Source organism: Ruditapes philippinarum, unplaced genomic scaffold (assembly GCF_026571515.1).
Source record: "Ruditapes philippinarum isolate M1 unplaced genomic scaffold, ASM2657151v2 ctg7948_1_1_1_1, whole genome shotgun sequence".
NCBI lineage: Eukaryota > Metazoa > Mollusca > Bivalvia > Venerida > Veneridae > Ruditapes > Ruditapes philippinarum.
In genome coordinates, this window is record NW_026864683.1 from 13,201 (window position 1) to 33,577 (window position 20,377).

General features: G+C 34.7%; 2 protein-coding genes across 2 annotated transcripts; both read left to right on the forward strand.

Annotated features, from left to right (window-relative positions):
• Positions 1–681: 681 nt before the first annotated feature.
• Positions 682–7,890, forward strand: LOC132726500 (uncharacterized). The gene is made up of 2 exons (XM_060711822.1): positions 682–3,020; positions 6,458–7,890. The coding sequence occupies exon 2, from the start codon at positions 6,991–6,993 to the stop codon at positions 7,888–7,890; it is 900 nt and encodes a 299-aa protein (XP_060567805.1). The 5' UTR covers positions 682–3,020; positions 6,458–6,990.
• On the forward strand, positions 7,759–11,914 carry LOC132726501 (uncharacterized). The gene has a single exon (XM_060711824.1). It carries the CDS (start codon positions 7,899–7,901, stop codon positions 8,685–8,687), a length of 789 nt encoding a protein of 262 aa, XP_060567807.1. The 5' UTR covers positions 7,759–7,898; the 3' UTR covers positions 8,688–11,914.
• Positions 11,915–20,377: the final 8,463 nt, after the last annotated feature.

Sequence of the window (20,377 nt, forward strand, 5' to 3'; positions counted from 1 at the left end):
AAATAATAATATGTATTAACAATCAATTCATTTACTTCTTTTGCACAGACATTTTTTCTGAGATACCCTTTTCCAACTACATGAAATGTATAAAGTGTCAAATTTCAAATCATTTACAGTAACTTGCATTAAAATAGATGATGATTTTTATATTTTTTCGTAAATTTACAATACTGAGCTGAATATATTTAAAATAACTAATAACTAATAATAAACTTTAGCGTGGTAATTTAGTTTAAACTAGTTAATTATCACTGATACTATCATTTTTGGAATTTTTATTTTAATGTGTTACACTTTTGACAAAAATTTTTCTAAGTATTTCAATTACTTTCACAAGAAATTTCTAAGTGTAGATTTGTACAAAAATTTTCTAAGTGTCTACTAATTGCAAAGCTTGGGCATTGCAAGCTTACAATCAAATGTTTTGCAAGCTTGCATGAATTTTTTAAACAAGCTTGCAATATATTTCAAAAGTCATCGCAAGCTTGCGCAAGCTTGTTGCAAGCATGCAGCAACCTTGTATTTAAGCTGTAAGCTTGCGGCAAGCTTGTGACAAGCTTGCGGCAAGCTTGTCGCAGGCATGCATTTTGGTTTTTTAATTAGAAGCAAATTAATTTTTCACTGTTTAGAATTGCAAAAATGTCTTTTATAACATTTGAACAATTGTTTTATAGTAAGTTAAATGCTTATAACTTACAGAAAGAAGCCTGAATGTGACATTATTTGTCAAAAAAGTAGCAATTGTAAACAAAGTAGTATTTTGACTTCCATACAAAGTACTAATTCAGACACTATAAATATATACTTATTAGGATGAAGCAATAAATTTATAAAAGCAAAAGAATGTATCCAAGAAAGTTATTTTTGAAAACCAAGACATAAAAAACAAAGGCTTTTTGAATAATGAGAATGGCAGCATTTTTGTGGCCTAATGGGCCTTTAATCAATAAAGGAAAAATCTGAAATTAAACACAAGTGACATTATTTATCAGATCCATTATTTTAATTAAATTTTCCATTACAAATTTTGATTTTTCTCAGAGCTATTTATTTGGTAATTTGAATTGTGTTCTTGCAGTTACAGACTTATTTCATGTCCAAGGGAAAAACATGGCACTATTTAAGGGAAAATATAGCATTTTTGGCTAGGGGAAACAGCTGCTGGAAAAGGCTATAAAATATACGAAAAAAAATGACTGTCTTTATTCTCGGTTCCAGCAACTTCTAATACCATGACAATTATTGTAAAAAAAAATCCACTTGAATTTGTTTCTACCTTACAGGTCAAATTATTGAAATTTTCTTATTTGTTTGCTGAAGTGGCTATAATTTTGTTTGATGTCATTTATATACTTTAATATATTATATTCTTTGGATACAACTGTCATTTATGTCAAGCCAAATTTTACCTTGGATCATTAAAGGCCCTGAAGGTTAAATTATATTATTTTCATTGATTTCTGTAACTGTGTAATTAGGCCACATTTAAGGTAGGCGGCCAAAAAAAAAATCCCCCAGAAAACCAAAATAGAATTGAAGGAAAATATCGCAAAAATTGTCTTTGAAATACTGCCGTGTTGTATAAAAATTAAATATAATTTTTCAAGGTTATTCAGGAATATTTAAGAAAATCAGTTGTGTCACAACAGTAATTTGACCGCTTAAATTTATGCCTACAAAGTCATTTTATTTTGTGTTATGATTACTATGGAATATGTCTCTGTTTTTAGCTCGACTATTCGATAAGAATAAGTAGAGCTATTGCAGTCACCCGAGCGTCGGCGTAACCACTAATGTTAAAGTTTTTGTAATAGTTCAAATATTTTCAAAGTCCAGAGACATATGGCTTTGAAACTTTGCACACTTGTTCACCATCATGACCCCAACCTGTAAACAGGAGGAGGTAACTCTATCAAGCATATTGACAGAATTATGCCCCTTTTTCGACTTAGAATTTACGTTAAAGTTTTTGTAATAGTTCAAATATTTTCAAAGTCCACTGACATATGGCTTTGAAACTTTGCACACTTGTTCACCATCATGACCCCAACCTGTAAACAGGAGGAGGTAACTCTATCAAGCATTTTTTTTACTATCAAGCACTAAGAATAGTCGAGCGTTGCTGTCCTACCGACAGCTCTTGTTTACTGTCTAATACATGTCAGGTTCGTCATCGCCAGGTTCGTCATCGCTGATGATGATGATGTCCATATTTTTACAATTCATCTGCTACAACCAAGCATATATATATACTTGAGTTCTGTGAAAATCATATATCATCAAAAAAAAGCCTTCTTACCCATAACGATCCACTCCTTGCAACCTTTTGGTCGGCAACAGCAAACAGATATATTTTAAAGGTGGCCTTAATTAAAGTGGAATATCTTCATACTTTAACGCTAGAACAAAATCTATTCAATTTAGGCATAAAAAAATAACAAAAACTAGACAACTGGGCAGAAGTGCTACCACCAGATTCGGTTAATACAGAATTGTGTCCTGTACCTTGAACGACCGCCATCATTGGTACAAATGATCGAATCCGATCATGGTAAAATAATTAATGGTAAGAGTAGTTGAGAAACCTTGTTTTGTACCTTTGTCCCATGAAACGGGATCGCCACCATCGGAACAAATGACCGAATCAGATCATGGTGATAAAATAGAAAGGATACATACTCTCAGTCTCTGATCAAATAATTGAAATTTTCAAAAATGCAAAAGAAAGACACCTTAAACTTTGAAATAGCATGTCAATAAAACAAAATAGAAGTCAATTCAAGTCTGAAAAAAAATGCATGACTGTTCTCAATTTACAGGTTTTTTTTCACAATTTCATGGAGCATCACGCTTTTTTTTCACAAAATGAACAGGCCCAGGCCCCTTCACAATTGTGACAAAAAATGCCCTGTATTTTATTCTTTGTTTCTTTTTTTCAGAGATACTGAAAAAGAAACCTGAATCCTTGGCCGCTTTTTTAGACAATGTGGATTGGGCTATTTGGCAACTTCAAACTTGTAAGTGTTCCACATTTTTTTCTTTCAATTTTTATGCCACAGCAGCCTCTGTCATATGGTGGCAAAAACTGAATCAGATGTATTTGTGTGTGTCTGGGTAAACTATATCAACAAAACTTGTCAAATTGTTACTTGGGTGAAGGGCTTCCAAATTTGTTTTTTTTTTTTTTTTTTTTTTACTAATTATTGTTTTTTTAACCTCTCAGTTTTAGTTTTGATATATGTAATCAAAATATATATTTTTATGTAAATCTGAGAAAAACAAATGATTTTTTTTTTTTTTTTTTTGTAAATCTGAGAAGTTTGCCATTCTGCTCGCTCCTATGACAGCTCTTGCTTGCTTTAAGTTTAATCACAGGTGGGTATTGTTGTTTTAGTGCATTATTAGCATTTAGTTTTTAGGATTGTTGAATGTTGGTCGTCCGCCCACATTAGTTTAAGACTCTTATGGTCACATTTTTGTCTCAATCATCATCAAACTTATCAGGATACCTATTTTAAAAAAAATCTACTTCTGTTTTAATGGTGCGGTGTCATAGCATTTTTTTCACAAATGCATTCTTGCTTTACTTAGAGACTTAAAATTTGGATCAGATGCATACATGCCATATCCCCGCCGGGGGACAAAAACCCCCGATTTTCGACCATGTCTCCCGATCTCCCGCCGTGGGATCGAAATCCCCCGATTTTCAAAAATTCAACCAACAAAAAATTAAAGCATAATTTTTACCAATAAACATAATTAAACAAGAGACTTAAACAACTATATATGCCTGAGGTAATATTTCCCCATTAAACAGCAGGGGTCCAACGGATAATTGTATTGTTAGTTACTCCGACACACTTCAGCTGTCGAGGAATAACAAATTCTCCTTTGATAAACCTGTCAATCAGTGTCAGTATTGCAGGTGCTTAACCAATGACAGCGTCCGATACTGAATGTGTGACGTATCAATATTTGTTGGGCTATGTAACCCCGCCTTGAGTTTGTTGTTGGCATTGGGTCTTTGAAGTTGATAAGTGCAGATAAAAAAATAATGATCAGGCAATAGAATCTCAAAGAATCACAGATTAGCAATGTTTGAATCTATTATTTTTTATGTAACTGTGATCTATGTTGTTGCAAAAATAATATAAACTAGCTTTGTCTCACAGTAAGCAACAAACACTGAGGAGGGATTGAAAGAGGTAAAAATCCGTTTCAATCAGATAAATAATAAATAATGAATCCCGGACAATCCCCCTCCCGGACGATTCCCCTTCCATATTATTTTCACAACCCGGACATTTCCCCTCTCGTTATTTTAATAGGGTGGACTATTCCCCTCCCGTTAATTTTACAGGACGGACAATTCCCCTCCCGTTATTTTAGCTGAGCGGACAATTCCCCTCCCGTTTTTTTCACATAGCGGAACGTGACATTATACGGCCCTTAATCATAACCGCCACTGTGTATAACCATTCTTATTAAAGATGACAATTTTTACTCTTATAACAACAAACTGTTAAAGATCGGAACTTTTAAGAAGCATTATTTCACAAAAGGTGACATTATACCGCCTTTAATCATTGCTTAAGATAAACAAACTGTCAATAAAAAATCTTTAATCAATGATGCCCTTAATTAAATGTGTCCTTGGTTGCAAAACCAATTATTTACAATTATTTTACCGCTGCAGAAATCACGGTGCATATCCATATCAGTACCCTCTTTGCGAAATCTGCTCTAACGGTACCCTCTTTGAACATGCACAGGTCATTCTCTGCTAAAAACAAATCAGCGATGGATAACAATCAAGTAAAATTTCATTGTAACAAGGAAAGGCAGTATGACACGTAGAAAAGATGTATACCACGGAACACTATAATGTTTTATTTATGTGCTGATTTGTCATGTGCCCGTTTTTCATGTACTGCAACTGCACAATAAGCTACAAAAAATCGACATGTCTTGCCTTTAAAATAAACAATATTATAACATATATATGTTCAACAGTCACGGGAGGGAAATTGTCCGCTCTGACAACAGCGGGAGGGGAATTGTCCGCTCTGCTAAAATAACGTGAGGGGAATTGTCCGCCCTGTAAAATTAACGGGAGGGGAATTGTCCGCCGTAAAAAAAATAACGGGAGGGGAAATGTCCGGGTTGTGAAAAAACATTCAAATTTACTGGGAGGGGAATCGTCCGGGAGGGGAATTGTCCGGATACCATAAATAATACCTGTTTTAACACCCAAAGGGCCAAAATAATTAGGTCCAATTATTATCCAGTACACTCCAAAAAACCTTTACACAACTCTGCATCAATTACACAGTTTACATGTACATACAGGTATCAAGTGACGTAGTGTCTAGACTCCCTACTGCCATATAAGGCAATCGATGTGTGTTAACAAATTGAGGTGTGAACTGAGTAAACTGGATTAAGATTTGTGTCAGATTTGTTTTTTTTTACTGTTTACCAAGTGCCAACACAGTATTTTTTTATTTCACCTTTCTATGGCTACAAAAATTCTCCGTGAAAATGTTGATACCTTTCATTTAAAGAGAAAATTCTGTACCTTTCATTTAAAGAGAAAAAAACTTTGGCTGTTAAAGTATATTTATTTTAATGCATTAAATTCAAGTTATTTGTACTAAAATGATTCAATATATCTGATATAAAAATGTATTTTATATGATATACATTCAATTAATTATATTTGTTTTACAGGGATTCTTATTTTATTTACATCAAATATTTAAAGTACAGTACCTATGTTTATTTGCAATTGTTTACATAATTATTATTATTCTTTCACAGTCATGTATGTTAAAACTTGAAAACATCAAATGATCTTGTAGAAATGTTCATTTTCATAATAAAATGGGGGAAATTTAATTAAATGTTTGCATCGTTTTAAGATCACGACTGGTTTGTGCTTGCTTAAAAAAATCCCCCTACTTTTGGTCCAAATCCCCTGCTTTTTAAAGCCAAATCCCCCTATCTGGGTGGCTGGAAATATGGCATGTATGATCAGATGACATACATATTTATTATTACCATGTAGAATGTATAAAAAAGCTTAATACTTTTGTTGTCCAAAACAGTAACCTTCAAACTATTTTAATTTGCATGTCACATTTGAGTGTATTTATTTATTAGTTATAAAAAAGATTGTCCCATCAAAATTTACCCTGCTCTAGTTTGTTATTAATTGTACATTTATCCTACAAAGTCTCTAGAAACACACTTGCATTATTGATATTTTTTTACAAAGCCTTTACAGAATAATAGGACAAAATATCTCTATTAATATAATGAACAATGAAATGATGGGTCAGGTGAGCGATCTAGGGCCCTCTTGTATAATTTGATAGGTCTGTTTGCTATTTACACAAGAGTATTCCAGGTTCTTTATTTGTGACTTTCACCTAAAGTAACTTTGAACTTGTAGGCACACCAACTCAGGAGAAAGCAAGAGATGTTGCCTTACCTGATGAAGTAAGACCATTACCTAATGAAGATCCAGAAACCCCAGACACTGTCATGCCCAACATAGCTTCAGATACAGTCTTATTTGAGAAACTAACTAACACAACCATAACTGAGGGAGCTATAGACAAAGCCCTACTTCAGAATCATATAGACACAGCCCAAGTTGTGGAAGCGATAGACACAGCCCAAGTTGACGAAGCTACAGCCTTAACTAAGTAATAAATAAAGCACTACTGTTTCTTTATACATTTGAAAACAGCTTATTTAACATTTTCAACTAAACAACAAAAACAAGAATAAATTCTGGGTAGGCAACCCTAGACTTTTTTTTAATTTTTTGAAAAATGAACAAATAATCCAATTCAGACTAGTAATGAAGCTCATGAAAATTATGAATACATTGTTATAATTGAAGAACAGCTTAAACCTTCTCCAAGAATTGAGGAAGTAAGACCCTTACCTGATGAAGATCCAGAAACCCCAGACACTGTAATGCCCAACTCAGCTTCAGATACAGTCTTATTTGAGAAACTAACAAACACAACCATAACCGAGGAAGTTACAGATAAAGCCACATCTGATGAAGCTTTAGGCATAGCCCTACTTCAGAATCTTATAGACACAGCACAAGTTGTGGAAGCTATAGACACAACCCAAGTTGAAGAAGCTATAGACACAACCCAAGTTGAAGAAGCTACAGCCTTAACTAAGGTTACTAAAGACACAGCTTCTCCTAAAGAGGCCTCAGAGAAAGCCTTACAGTGCTACAGTCCAGGGACAGCCTTACCTGGGGAAGTTATCAACAAAGCTGTGCATACAGACACAGATCTACCTGAGCAAGCAAGGAACACTGCTGAAAAAGTCCTTGGGAGCTGTAGTAACGAAGTGCAAGAAAATTGTGAATATACTGTTTTAATTGAAGAACAGCATAAACATTCAACAAATAACCTTGAAATGAAGAAAAATGATGAAGGCAATAAATTCGCTAATGTATCTGTGCTTAAAAGAAACAGTGGGGACCGGAAAAAAGAACAAGTTAAGAAAAGGCCTAAGTTGATTTCAGAATCTGAGAATTCTGATAACAGTCCTTATGAAGTAGACAGTGATTGGTCACCAGCACCTGTCAGGAAAAGGATCAGACAAGTGTTAGAATCTGATGACAATGAGAACAGTGATCAGTCTGAAGTGTTTCCTATGCTTAGTGCAAAGAGGATAAAGCTAAACAATGTAGACAAAGAAAAAAAGGGAGAAATCTATGTGTTGCGTAGATCTAATAAAACTGAAGAAGATTCTGATAAGAACCATCATATGAAGGCACTGGTAAAACTGTGGATTTATCGCAATATGGTCCATGTCCTAATTGTTATGGATGGATTGTTCGTCGCTCTTTGAAAAGACATATGAATGTGTGTTCATCCGAGAACTATTCCTCAAAGCGGTCTTTGATGGTACAATCAGATATTATCATGGGAAAGTTACCAGAAGAGGCATCTCAAGCTCTAGTCAATGAAGTTTTCCCTATAATGAAAAACGATGATATAGCTGAAATTGCATGCCATGACTCTCTTATAATAAACCTAGGAAATCAGTGGATGATGCGTAACAGGGGAAATGAGATAATGAGGAAATATTATACCAGCTCTGTGATGCGCTTAGCAGCAAAATTGAAACAGGCCACTCAAAAACTTTCCAACACAACTCTAGAAATGAGTAAATATTTGGCACCAAAGTATTTTGAAGTTGTTACAAAGGCAGCCTTAGTGTGCTGCCATGCAGAGGATGAAGAAGATTTAAAGGCCCCTAGCAATGCTTTAAAATTAGGGCATGATATAAAGAGAATGGTTGATGCGAAACTTGCCAAAGCAATCATACAAGAAGATAATGATGAGCAAAAAGAAGCCCAAGACTTCCTCAGACTTATGTCAATGCAGTGGGGCCTTCGAGTTACAAAGTTAGCTAGATGTGTTTTAATTGAACGCTCCTTTAATCAAGTGAAGGAGTTACCTCTGCCTGATGATGTAAAAAAACTGTCCATGCACCTTCAAAAAGAATTGTCAGGTGTTGATTTGGAAGACTGTACTTTCTGTAACTTCAGGAAAATCGCTATATTGACGTTAACCAGAATAACACTATTCAACAGGAGAAGATGCCATGAAGTGCAGGCTTTAAGAGGAATTCAAATGTCTTAAACTACCAGGACAGAAACGAATAGAAAAAATAATGAAAGTAAGCTTATCAAAGAATGGAGAAATATACAAACGAAAGAGAGACACCATTAAGAAAAAGCTAAGCAATATGATGATAAAATTAAGAAACAAGTAACATGATTTTCAGGTTAAAGTGCTGAAAATGTGAACCCAAAAAGTTATTTTTTGCCTTGCTGTCTCCTCTGACACTCGTGCTAGTCTGAATTGGATTATTTGTTCATTTTTCAAAAAATTAAAAAAAGTCTAGGGTTGCCTACCCAGAATTTATTCTTGTTTTTGTTGTTTAGTTGAAAATGTTAAATAAGCTGTTTTCAAATGTATAAAGAAACAGTAGTGCTTTATAGTTTAAATGTTTAAAAACAGTTTTAAAGACAGTTGGCAAGAAGCACTTCTAAACAAATATTTACTTTCTGCAACAAATTTAAATTTGTTTGTGTTGGTGCATTCCATAACTATATGTTAATAATTAATTGTGAAATATATTGAAATAATTACATTATTTTCCATAAACTTGGGATTTATTTTGTTAGTATTCAGTAGAAAATGTATTTTGATTACAAGGTGACCGTCAATTTTATGTATTGTTTTTTTAAAGGACAACTGCTTTGCCAGTGGTATAACAGATGATTGCTTGTCATTGTTGCATATCACACTCTTATGTTTATGTGCCTTTGTGATGACTGATGCTGGGCAATGCATTAAGTAAAGAGTTAAGTCTATTGAATTAAAATACCTTTACATTTTTTCAGGGGCATTTGTCACTTTGCTCAACAGCTCTTGTTCATTTAATTGATTGATTATGTTTGATGGATCAGTGTCACATCTGCCTACTTTTTTTTTGTTTCCTTTTTGTTGCGTTTTGTCATTGTATTTCACGGAGCAAGCTGGGAAAGTCTTGTTAAATCTTGCATTAACTTAATTTCAAAACTGTTATATTGACACATTTTTTTTTTAGATATTGTAATAATAAATGCACAAAAGTTTGTTTCTTTATATCATTGATAAAATGAAAGTACATTGCAAATTTTTCCTACATTTATATTTTTTCTCTGCTTTTTTGAAGACGGATATTACCATGACATCAGTGTTAGTTAACCTTTTTAGTTTTTTGTTTATGGTGCATCATTTTAATATTAATTAACCTATAACAAAATAACTTCATATTTGAGTTTACCTCCAACACCCATTTTCAGGTCAAAAGGTCAATGTCACTAAAAAAATTCAATGGGCTGTAAAATAATAATGCATATACCTTGATGAGTTCCGCCTGCCACACCGATTCTCAGGTTAAAGGTCACATGGACCATACATATATGTATGTATGTAGTTATGTAATTGGCCATAAAATGATAGTGCATATATTCAGGGACTTGAATATTAGAATATAGATATACTTCCATGAAATTTACCTTCATCTATTTATGTCAAAGGACAATGTCACTGGTACCTGATATTTTTTAAAATGTTACAGGCCATATTGAAAGTGCATATAACTAGGGGACTACATCTTGATGAACTCTACCTCTCTGAACCATTTTCAGGTTCAAAGGTAAAGGTCAATTGGACTTGTTTTAAGAAATGCAACTGGTCATAAAATGAACGTGCATTTACCCAGTAACTTCAAACTTCCTACATGCATGAACCTCATTGACTTCTTCCTGCCACTTAAAGTTTCAGGTCAAAGCCTCTTGCAACCTGTAAAATGAAAGTGCATATGACTTGTAACTTCAAACATCATTTGTGAATGTAATTTTATCATTTCAACCTTCTACACCTATTTTCAAGTCATTATGCCAGAGGTCAAGTTCACTGGCATCTGTTTTAAAATTGGTGATGAAATGACCAGGAACTCCAAACTTCATGCATGGATGCACATTGATGATTTCTACCTCCTTCAGTCATTTGTGGTCATAAGGTCAAGGTTAAATGTGTAAATTGTGCTTTTTACTAATCCAGAACCATGCTGCTCATTGGACAGCTCTTGTTTAAAAAACAAATTGACTTTTAACTTTTTAAAGTTTGTAGTTTGTTCTCAATGAGAGCCCATGACGCTTAGTATAAATAGAATGTCCTGAAAGAAATTTAACTTTACTGAAGTTGTCTCTGTATTTTTTTGGCGCTTTGACATACTTGTTTAATATTAGAATTATGTATGTTCATGAAAATTAATCAATATCTTTGATGTGAAAGCATAACTTATGTTGAAAATAAAATATATTTTATCTTGAAATTCTTGTTGAGTTTACATCTCAACTGATTAAGAAGAAAGGAAAATAAACTAGAACTGCCACTATCATGGCGTGAATACCCCCGCATACCACTTTGTCAGAATCAACAGTGGCCATTTAGAGCTCAAGGACAACCTCCCAGCCAAATCTGAGGTAACTAAGCCAGTGCATTGCTAAGTTATGTATTCTACATGCTTTAAATGTGAAAATGTCAAAATCAATACATTGCGGACAGGACATTCTTTGGCAATTAAGAAAAAAAGCTTCTTTTTTTGTCAAGGTCCCTGTGACCTTGACCTTTGACCCAGTGACCTCAAAATCAATAGGGGTCACCTTATAGTCATGATCAACATCCATGCCAAATATGAAGACTGTGGGTCAAAGGAATCTTAAGTTATTGGGCAGACAAACTTTTTGAAGTCAAAGTCCCTGTGACCTTGACCTGGTGACCTCAAAATCAATAGGGGTCATCTACTAATCATGACTAACCTCCATGCCGAATATGAAGACTGTGGGTCAAAGGAATCTTAAGTTATAGGGCGGACAAGCTTTTTGAAGTCAAGGCCCCTGTGACCTTGACCTTTGACCTGGTGACCTTAAAGTCAATAGGGGTCATCTACTAATCATGACTAACCTCCATGCCAAATATGAAGACTGTGGGTCAAAGGAATCTTAAGTTATTAGGCGGACAAGCTTTTTGAAGTCAAGGCCCCTGTGACCTTGACCTTTGACCTGGTGACCTCAAAGTCAATAGGGGTCATCTACTAATCATGACTAACCTCCATGCCAAATATGAAGACTGTGGGTCAAAGGAATCTTAAGTTATTGGGCGGACAAGCTTTTTGAAGTCAAGGCCCCTGTGACCTTGACCTTTGACCTGGTGACCTCAAAGTCAATAGGGGTCATCTACTTATCATGACTAGCCTCCATGCCAAATATGAAGACTGTGGGTCAAAGGAATCTTAAGTTATTGGGCGGACAAGCTTTTTGAAGTCAAGGCCCCTGTGACCTTGACCTTTGACCTGGTGACCTCAAAGTCAATAGGGGTCATCTACTAATCATGACTTGCCTCCATGCCAAATATGAAGACTGTGGGTCAAAGGAATCTTAAGTTATTGGGCGGACAAGCTTTTTGAAGTCAAGGCCCCTGTGACCTTGACCTTTGACCTGGTGACCTCAAAATCAATAGGGGTCATCTACTAATCATGACTTACCTCCATGCCAAATATGAAGACTGTGGGTCAAAGGAATCTTAAGTTATTGGGCGGACAAGCTTTTTGAAGTCAAGGCCCCTGTGACCTTGACCTTTGACCTAGTGACCTCAAAATCAATAGGGGTCATCTACTTATCATGACTAACCTCCATGCCAAATATGACGACTGTAGGTCAAAGGAATCTTACGTTATTGGGCGGACAAGCTTTTTGAAGTCAAGGCCCCTGTGACCTTGACCTTTGACCTAGTGACCTCAAAATCAATAGGGGTCATCTACTAATCATGACTAACCTCCATGCCAAATATGAAGACTAAGGGTCAAAGGAATCTTAAGTTATTGGGCGGACAAGAAAAAACCGACGGACAGCCGGACGGCCGGACGGCCGGACAAGCTGATTCCAGTATACCCCCCTTACAACTTTGTTGTGCGGGGGTATAAAAATATATACAGTAGAGCTCCACCATAAACCACCCGTTTGCATGACCAGTCTGCTATTACGATCAATTTTTCAAAGATTTTTTTTCTTATTAGAGTCTTTCTATCCAAAATTGAGACCAACCTGCTATTGCCTAATACAACTATTTTTTCCAAACAATAATTTTGCATGTATTTAGACCATACCTGTTAAATTGTTTAACCATGCGTGACAACACTAATTTTCTGTCAACTGCTGTAGTCAGTATTGTACTTAATTATTACTTAATTATTAACCGTTGTCCTAACAACATCATGAACAAGTTATGGCAGTTGCTAATTGAAAGATATAATAATTGTCAGATATTCATGTTAAGGTTTTCCTTTTTTTTAAATGGTAACAAAAATAACCAATTTGTAACAAGAAAATAGAAGGCTTTGTTAATTAATAATGATATTTTCCGATTTAAATTTAGTTTACCTGTTTATACTTCTTGAAAGTTTTGTTCATAACTTCTGCTTTCAGTTAATACAGTGATACCTTCTTAACGGGTGTTTTTAGCCCGAGTATTCCATAAGAGTAAGTAGAGCTATACCAGTCGGCGTAACCACTTGTGTTTTGTAACATCTCAAATATTTTCAAAGTCTGTTTACATATGTCTTTGAAACTTTGCACACATGTTCAACATCATAACTCCCAACATGTACACAGGAGGAGATAAATCTATCAAGCATTTAGACAGGATTATGTCCCTTTTTCAACTTACAATTTACGTTTAAGTTTTTGTACCACCTGAAAATAAAGTTGATTATTGGCTTTGAAACTGCACATTTGCTTACCATCATGCCCCAAATGTGATCACAGGAGGAGGTAACTCTATCAAGCATTTATCAGAATAATGCCCCTTTTTCGACTTTTACTTTACATTTACATTAAAGTTGGTATACCACCTCATATTTTCATATTACATTGATATTTTGCTTAAATACAAGTTGAAATTTTATACACTTCTTTGAGAGCCTAATAAGACTCTCCAAGGCCTATAACAGTAACATTGATTTTAAGAAAAAATGGCCCTTTTGTTAAATTAGAAAATTTTACATTATCAAGGCTCTTTTACTATTAAGCACTAAGAATAGTCAAGCGACAGCTCTTGTTATGCTGTACTGATGCTGTTTCTGTCATTCCAACTATGAGCTACCATAATTTAATAGTGATACAGAATTTAAATGGAAAGTATTATCTTTAAAAGAAAAGACCAACAAGCGGTCTGGTTACATTAGTGGGGTTCTACTGTATATTTAACCCCAGAGTGATCTTGGGAAGACATCCAACCCCAAAATGTATCATTTATATGATTTCCTGATGTCATCCCCAGAACAACCATTTGTGCAAACATTTGGAGACCTCAAAGTGGTTTTGGACATCAGACTCCACAATGTCTCTCCTGGCTGTACGTCCGTGTTTTAGTGACATTAACATACATAAGTGGCTTCAGTTACGTTTTCTAATGCATTTAAATGGCTAGAATCTCTTATGTGGCTAGCCACATAAGAAAATGAAATGGACATTAAATCCAATAATTATGTGTCTAAATAGACTTATAAAAAAAATAAGGAGTGGAAAGGGGGGGGGGGGGGGTGTCAATCGTATAACGTTATTAATTAGGACGACTTTCTCCTGAATTTTAATGATAAACAGTTAACTTACTAATTTAATAAGTAGTCTTTTAGGTCGACATAATTATCATTTTATAGTATTTCTTTATTTCATTTATTATTCCCTAAAAGCAAGTAAGTTGTAAGTTATTAGTTATTATAAACCCGGTGAATGGGTGCAGCCATGTTGTTCACCCGTTATATCTTAAAGTCGTGATAATTACTACATGTCACGTAATGCAATTCTTCCAGTCATAAAAACAAACACAGCAAGGTGATTTATTTGACACCTTTAATTTTTTATGTGATAGATATATTTACATTGTTTGCAATAATTAGACTTTCGGCAAGTTAGCGATTGATTATCGTGGATTAACGATAATTGTTAAGGGCCGTAAACCATTAATTAACCCGACCATTAAACGCTGCCGAATTCAACAGAGAATGTTAATTGCCGATGCATGAAGAAAGCTATTGCCATCGATAATTGGGGGGCTGTATATTGTAAACTTGTAAGTGTCAACGTTCCTGTGTATTATGTGTACCAGGTCAGAATATGTTTTACGATCGAGAGGTGAAATGTGCGAGATTTGATTTAAGAAAATTTATGAAAATTTTGCAAAATATCCTGATTTTTTTTTCCGGGATCAAATCGATGCCCGGGACATCTCCGGGACAGACATCCGATTTCCGGGACAATCCCGGGCATCCGGGACGTTATGGCATGTATGCTTACGTCGACATGTGGTTAAAATAATTATTTTCACATTCCAAGGTCATTGTTTGTCAAAAGTCTGAAGTATTACTGAAATATTTCACCGTATATTTTTAGAAAAAGCTACAAGAGTAGGAGAAGGAGGGAAGATGGTGCTAGACCTCATGTAAGGCAATTTCTCACAGCATAATAGGAAGTAAGTGAATTCCGAAGTTTAAAGTTGTTAAAAGATGGGTTTCCAAGATGTGATTGCTAATCAGGAGTGGATTTAAAACAAGAGGTATATCTGTATATGGTTAATTACCCTGCATATCTTTGGGATAAGTCCATCCCCTGGGAGGTTCTATTGTTGGAATAAAATTGTCCATTTATATGGAATTCCATATGCTCTTAAAATTGAATTGTCTCCCTTAGACTGCAGCATTCATTTGGAAACGAAACTCTCTGTCTTTTTGCCTATCAGATCATAATCTGGTTCCCTTTCCTGTTATGGTTCCCATTCAAGATGGCTGCACATCCTGTACTGGTTCCATTTACTTTTCGCAAGTAAGCCTAATAGTACAGTGTGCGAGGTACCAGACAACACATGGACCAGATGTGAATGACTAGCAATATTTTGCAGACACATCAGTCTAAGATGGGAAAGAAACGTAAAATAAGGTAAGATTTTCAATGGACAAATTTTTGTGGCTTCCTTTCGGAGTGTTCCTCTGCTTTTACTGGAAAAATTTACAGTGTCACGTGTTTTCAAAATGCCCTCATTGTTTGTTTTTGACCTAAAAGTAATGAGTGGATTATTTTGATATGAGCATGTGCATCAATATAATAATGGATATTTATTATGCGACTGTTTTAGTGAATTTGTTCCCGAACGAGAGCTGTTGATAGATGGGAAGAACTTATTGATGTCATTTGACTACCATTGTGCATTCCTGTTAGTTTTTGTATAAAAAATCTCGTAGTTCTGAATACAGAAATTGCTAAACAATTTTTTTGTTGATTTTTTTCTAGGGATGGCAACGAGTAACCGGTTAACCGAGTACTCGATCGAACGTCCGAATATCGGTTAACAAAATTGATGTTCGATTACTCGGAAAAAATGTATAATTTCTATTTTATTTGCTATTTAGACATTATATTTAATAAATGTATCCAATTAATTCAGAAATTCGGAGATGTGCATATACCTTCATAAATACCTGTTAAATGCAATCACAACTTCCTTGCAGAGGTGCGAAAATGATACCATAAATTTAATGAGGCGATCAACAGTTTGACACGCGCACATGTGTCGCTTACGTCATCCGGCCTCTTATGATATTTAGTAACCTTTAATTGTGTAATATAGTGCAGTTTGTACCCGAATCTTGTTTTAAGGTAACATTTTTGAAAACAACAAAGGGCCGTATTGCTATTATGATATGATAATTAAGGTAGTATTTAGACCCGGGTAAACTTTTGTTGCCGCCGATTAGTCTATTTTATTACAAGAAGAAAAAGATGGTTCAACTGTTAAACATGTTTTAAACTTGACATTGCATTAATAAATATGTTCTAAAATATAATGTCGTTGATTTAATTTTAATTAATTTGTCTCTTTTGCAGTCCTATCTATAGTTACAAATTCTATGAATGTAAATAGAAAACGAAAGAAGCATGCGGACGGTTTTGATATTGTGTGATAAACTTTGAAGATCATTGGAAATCGTCCGAGTAACCGAGTACTCGATCGGAAAAATGACCGAGTACTCGAGTATTGATTTTGGTATTCGTTGCCATCCCTATTTTTTTCAGTTGGCAATTTACAGTTACATAACTTTTAAATGGCATAATTAAAGTCTTATTTCCAGAATTGCAGAAATATATCTTAAAGTATAGAAATACAATGCAAGATCATATTATTTCAAAATCTTGCTGTTTGTATTCTATTGCAGTTTTACATTTTCACAAAATTAGACATTTTATGTGGTTTTATAATTATATTAAACAAGAGGGCCCTGAGGTCGCTCACCTGTACAAACGCCAGTTCAAACCCCAGGGCTTTTATTTGAACAAACTTGGAAGACAAACATTAGAAGATGTTTCATGATGTTAAGTTTTTACTACACACATATAATGAAAAACAATGACCTCCTCCCCCCCCCCCCCGACAGGACCAATTTTAACCCAAGGGCTGTTATTTGAACAAACTTGGTAGACATCCATAAGAAAATGTTTCATACTAAACATCTAAGCTCCTACTAAGCTCATTGGGTTTTTTAAAAGAAGAATTTTTAAGTTTTTACTATACACATATAGTTAAAAACAATGACACCCCTGGGGCGGGGCCAGTTTTGACCCCAGGGCTTTTATTTGAACAAACTATGTAGACACTTACTAGAAGATGTTTCATGCTTAATATCTAAACTCTAGCTATTTGGGTTTTTTCAAAGAAGATTTTTAAGTTTTTGCTATACACATATAAGGAAAATCAAATGTCCCCCCCGGGGCGGGGCCAATTTTGACCCCAGAGTTATTTGAACAAACTTTGTAGACACTCACTAGAAGATGCTTCATGCCTTATATCTAAACTCTAGCTATTTGGGTTTTTTCAAAGAAGATATTTAAGTTTTTGCTAAGGAAAATCAATGACCCCCGGGGCGGGGCCAATTTTGACCCCAGGGCTTTTATTTGAACAAACTTGGTAGACACCCATTAGAACATGTTTCATGCTAAATATCTTAGCTCTAGCTCTTTGAGTTCTTTAAAAGAAGAATTTTTAAGTTTTTACTATATTCATATAGGGAAAATCAATGACACACTGGGATGGGGCCAATTTTGACCCCGGGGCTTCTATTTCACCAAACTTGGTAGACACTCATTAGAAGATGTTTCATGCTAAATATCTTATCTCTAGCTCTTTGGGTTCTTTAAAAGAAGATTTTTTAAGTTTTTACTATATGCATAAAGGAAAAAATCAATGACCCCCTGGGGCAGGGCAAATTTTGACCCAAGGGCTTTTATTTTAACAAACTTGGTAGACAGTCACTAGAATATCTTCATGCCAAATATCTAAGCTCTTAGGGTTTTTTAAAAGGAGATATTTAAAGTTTTTTCTTTCGGTTGCCATGGCAACCAGAGTTCTGCATGGAATTAAATTCTTTGAACAATTTTTAAAGGTGACCACCAAAGGAACATTCCTGTGAAGTTTGGATGAAATTGGCTTAGTTGGTTTATGAGGAGATTTCATTTAGAGTAAAAGTTTACAGATGGACGGACGACAGACGGACGCCGGACGAAAAGCGATCACAAAAGCTCACCCCTGTCACTTTGTGACAGGTGAGCTAAAAAAAGTATCAAAAACAAAAAAAAAAATAAAAAATTTGCAAATGTCACTTTTATGCCACCGTAGGTATGTGTGTTGGGGAGTAGCAATAAACGAACACCTGTGGTATTTTTTAATCATATTAGATATGGCATATTGCAGATACTTATACCATGGTATACACCACTTTCATCAGATAAAGAAAACGGCTCAAATTAAAACAATATGACATTTCATTTAACATGTTTTAAAGGTCACGAACAATCTAAACTCTTTCTGCAATGTTTCTACTATTTCTTTCAGTAATATATATTCATTACTGATAAGGGTTATTCCATTACTGATAAGTGAATTATTGCATTCAATTTTAAAAGATCAAAGTCTTTACATAAATCAGCCATGCTTCAACCTGGACTTCAATGTATTCAGGCAGATTGCTGATGATCAAAACCATTACCTTCCTATTAACAAGCCAAATGCATTTAATGCTAATACTGATACCTTTGTGGATAAGAAACCTGACAATGACACTGATCATACAACAGTCATGCCTATGGCAGTAAGAAAATCCTACATCGAGGTGTTAAAAAAATGTGCAGAACTTGTACAGCATCAGTCCCAAAAAAGGCACAAACCCTTCAGTAGTTATGGAGATAACAGCTTACAAGCAAAGCTTTACCATGAATTTATTAGTTGAACTAGAACTCCGCGAGTCGGATGTGTCGCCTTGTGAACAATATAGTTTAAGAGAAATGGCCAGGACAAAAATGAAATACGAAAACTAACAAAGGGCAATAGCTAAAAAAATAATAAGTTCAGAGCACCAGTTTCTATGCACTGCACTTCTTATCAATAAGATCTATCATTCTATGAAGTTTCAAGTCCATATCTTTTATAATTTATGAGAAATGGCCTGGACAAAAGTAAAATATGAAAATATATAAAGGGTAATTACTCAAAAATAAGAAATGCAGAGTACAGGTTCTTGTACACTGCACTTTTTCTTAATGAGATCTATCATCCTATGCAGTTTCATGTCTATAGCTTTCATACTTGAGGAGAAATGACCTGGACAAAAATAAAGTAAGAAAATTAACAAAGGGAAATAACTCAAAAATTAGGAAGAGCAGAGTACCAATTCTTGTGCACTGCACTTCTTTTTTTCAATAAGATCTATCATCGTATGAAGTTTCAAGTCCATAGCTGTTATACATTAGGAGAAATGGCCCGGACAAAATTAAAGTATGAAAATTTACAAAGGGCAATAACACAAAAAATAAGAAATGCAGAGTACCGGTTCTTGTGCACTGCACTTCTTCTAAATGAGATCTATCATCCTATGAAGTTTCAAGTCCATAGCTTTTATACTTTTGGAGAAATGGCCCGGACAAAAATAAAGTATGAAAATTAACAAAGGGCAATAACTCAAAAAATAAGAAATGCAGAGTACCTGTTCTTGTGCACTGCACTTCTTAATGAGATCTATCATCGTATAAAGTTTCAAGTCCATAGCTGTTATAAATTAGGAGAAATGGCCCGGACAAAAATAAAGTATGAAAATTAACAAAGGGAAATAACTCAAAAATTAGGAAGAGCAGAGTACCAATTCTTGTGCACTGCACTTCTTTTTAATAAGATCTATCATCGTATGAAGTTTCAAGTCCATAGCTGTTATACATTAGGAGAAATGGCCCGGACAAAATTAAAGTATGAAAATTTACAAAGGGCAATAACTCAAAAATTAAGAAGTGCAGAGTACCGGTCCTTGTGCACTGCACTTCGTGTTATTGAAAGAAGCATGCATACCAAGTTTGAAGTCAATCTTACTTAAAGTGACTGAGTTATGCTCTGGACAAGCTTTAGGGGACGCCGACAACGACGCCGACGCCGGCACTTACTGAAAAAAGTATGGCATTGCAGGAACAGAAGCTTTTCACAAAGTATAATTAAACTATGAAAGAATTTGAGAATCACATTGCATCAAACTCGGGTTATCTATAAACAGTTCAATTTCTGCTTTGAACAAGTGTTGAGACTAATGTGTACAAATTTACATTTATCATTAATGCAGTGCAGGTGGCATATGGCGAATATGTTAAATATTTAGAAAGTGTTTAAACAAAAGACAGTTTACCTGA

Coding starts and splice junctions, on each gene's coding strand:
- LOC132726500 (XM_060711822.1), top strand. CDS start 6,991: ATGCCCAACTCAGCTTCAGATACAGTCTTATTTGAGAAACTAACAAAC.
- LOC132726501 (XM_060711824.1), top strand. CDS start 7,899: ATGAATGTGTGTTCATCCGAGAACTATTCCTCAAAGCGGTCTTTGATG.